At 30.8% G+C, this 1320-nt stretch overlaps 1 protein-coding gene across 1 annotated transcript in view; it reads right to left on the bottom strand.

Annotated features, from left to right (window-relative positions):
* The window catches only part of LOC102681248, a 6159-nt gene extending 4845 nt beyond the window's left edge, over positions 1 to 1314 (bottom strand). Inside the window, exons 1-2 of the mRNA XM_031512199.1 lie at positions 1169 to 1314; positions 106 to 596 (exon numbers count right to left, since the gene is read on the bottom strand). Of these exons, the coding sequence (XP_031368059.1) occupies positions 106 to 596; positions 1169 to 1301 (624 nt within the window). The 5' untranslated portion in view covers positions 1302 to 1314. The remainder of the gene's footprint in view (positions 1 to 105; positions 597 to 1168) is intronic.
* Between the last annotated feature and the right edge of the window lie 6 nt (positions 1315 to 1320).

Raw genomic sequence — 1320 nt, 5'->3', positions numbered from 1 at the left:
GATGAAATAAATAAATATATATATATATATATATATATATATATATATATGTACAAACAATAGAGATTGAAAAAAAAATAAATTAAAAAATAATCATTAACGAACCTTGATGATGGATTTAGAGTCGATGATTCGAGGCAGCTGATTAATGTATAGCCGACAATTATTAGTGCTCGCAACGACACCGATCTTTTTTCCAGGATAAATTTCATGCTGATCTAATTCTTTAACAGCACGAGCTGCCTCCTCTTCGGTGGTGTACATGATAAAACAGTAACCCCTATTTGTACCAGAAAATTCCATCATCAAGCGTAACTCATAAATCGTTCCTACAGTACTGAATATACGAACAATTTCGGGTTCGTAATAATCTCGTGGTATACTGCCGACGAAAATCTCGCATTTCGGTCCAGGAGGAGGTCCTGTCCATCCTGGAGGTGGGCCGAGTTTCCTTTGACCATTAACTTGGGTTAATGTCAACTTGGAATCGGCTACGAATTTTAATAATTTTAGATTCGTTTCCATTTGCTCCTTCATGTTCGGTATTTTGTCAGCGATTCGTGATTGTATGATGGACTTCCGATTGTTCAGGCATACTAGATTTAATTGAAACCGATTATTATGATATTTTTTTTTTGAACAATAAATATATTGTCGTATTTTTCTCGAGATATATATATTGTCACATATATACATGATGTGAAAAGTATATGTAATTTAATGGTGACGACTTGACGCAAATAAAATTAAAATTATTATACTTGTATAAAATTAATTCTTATGTAATTATTATTAATCAATAAAGTAACTATGCGATTTGATTTGATACGTCTGGTCTCATGTATCATATTTCCAGAACAAATGACAATTGTAAGGAAACAATCAGGCTTGCAACGGTAATTTTATTTTTACAATAAAAATGTAATAAAAATTATCTGTGATAAAAAATAAAAATAAAAAAAAAAAGAACACGATCATCAATCGAATGATACAAATTAATTATTATTATTATTGTTATTATTATACACGATATTCAGACATGAAGAACGAAATGAAATTAAAAAATGATGAAATAACCAACTTATTTATAACACGGACAGATCGAATTCGAGAATTCGTTTATCACTTTCTACTACAAAATTAATTATATTCTCGATTATCGACTCACCTAATTGTCGTTTCGTATCGTCTTCTTTGTTAACTTTATTGGTGGTCTCGTTTGATTGTTGAATCGTCGAAACAGATACCATTGTTCCTTCCCGATTAATCTGAACGTCGTCGTTTTTAACGCTAATTGACATTTTGTTTTCTTCTGCTACG

Source organism: Apis dorsata, unplaced genomic scaffold (genome assembly GCF_000469605.1).
Source record: "Apis dorsata unplaced genomic scaffold, Apis dorsata 1.3 scaffold_397, whole genome shotgun sequence".
Taxonomy (NCBI): Eukaryota; Metazoa; Arthropoda; class Insecta; order Hymenoptera; family Apidae; genus Apis; species Apis dorsata.
The sequence above is the reverse complement of the archived record's forward strand: the minus strand, read 5'-3'. Positions and strand labels throughout refer to the sequence as shown.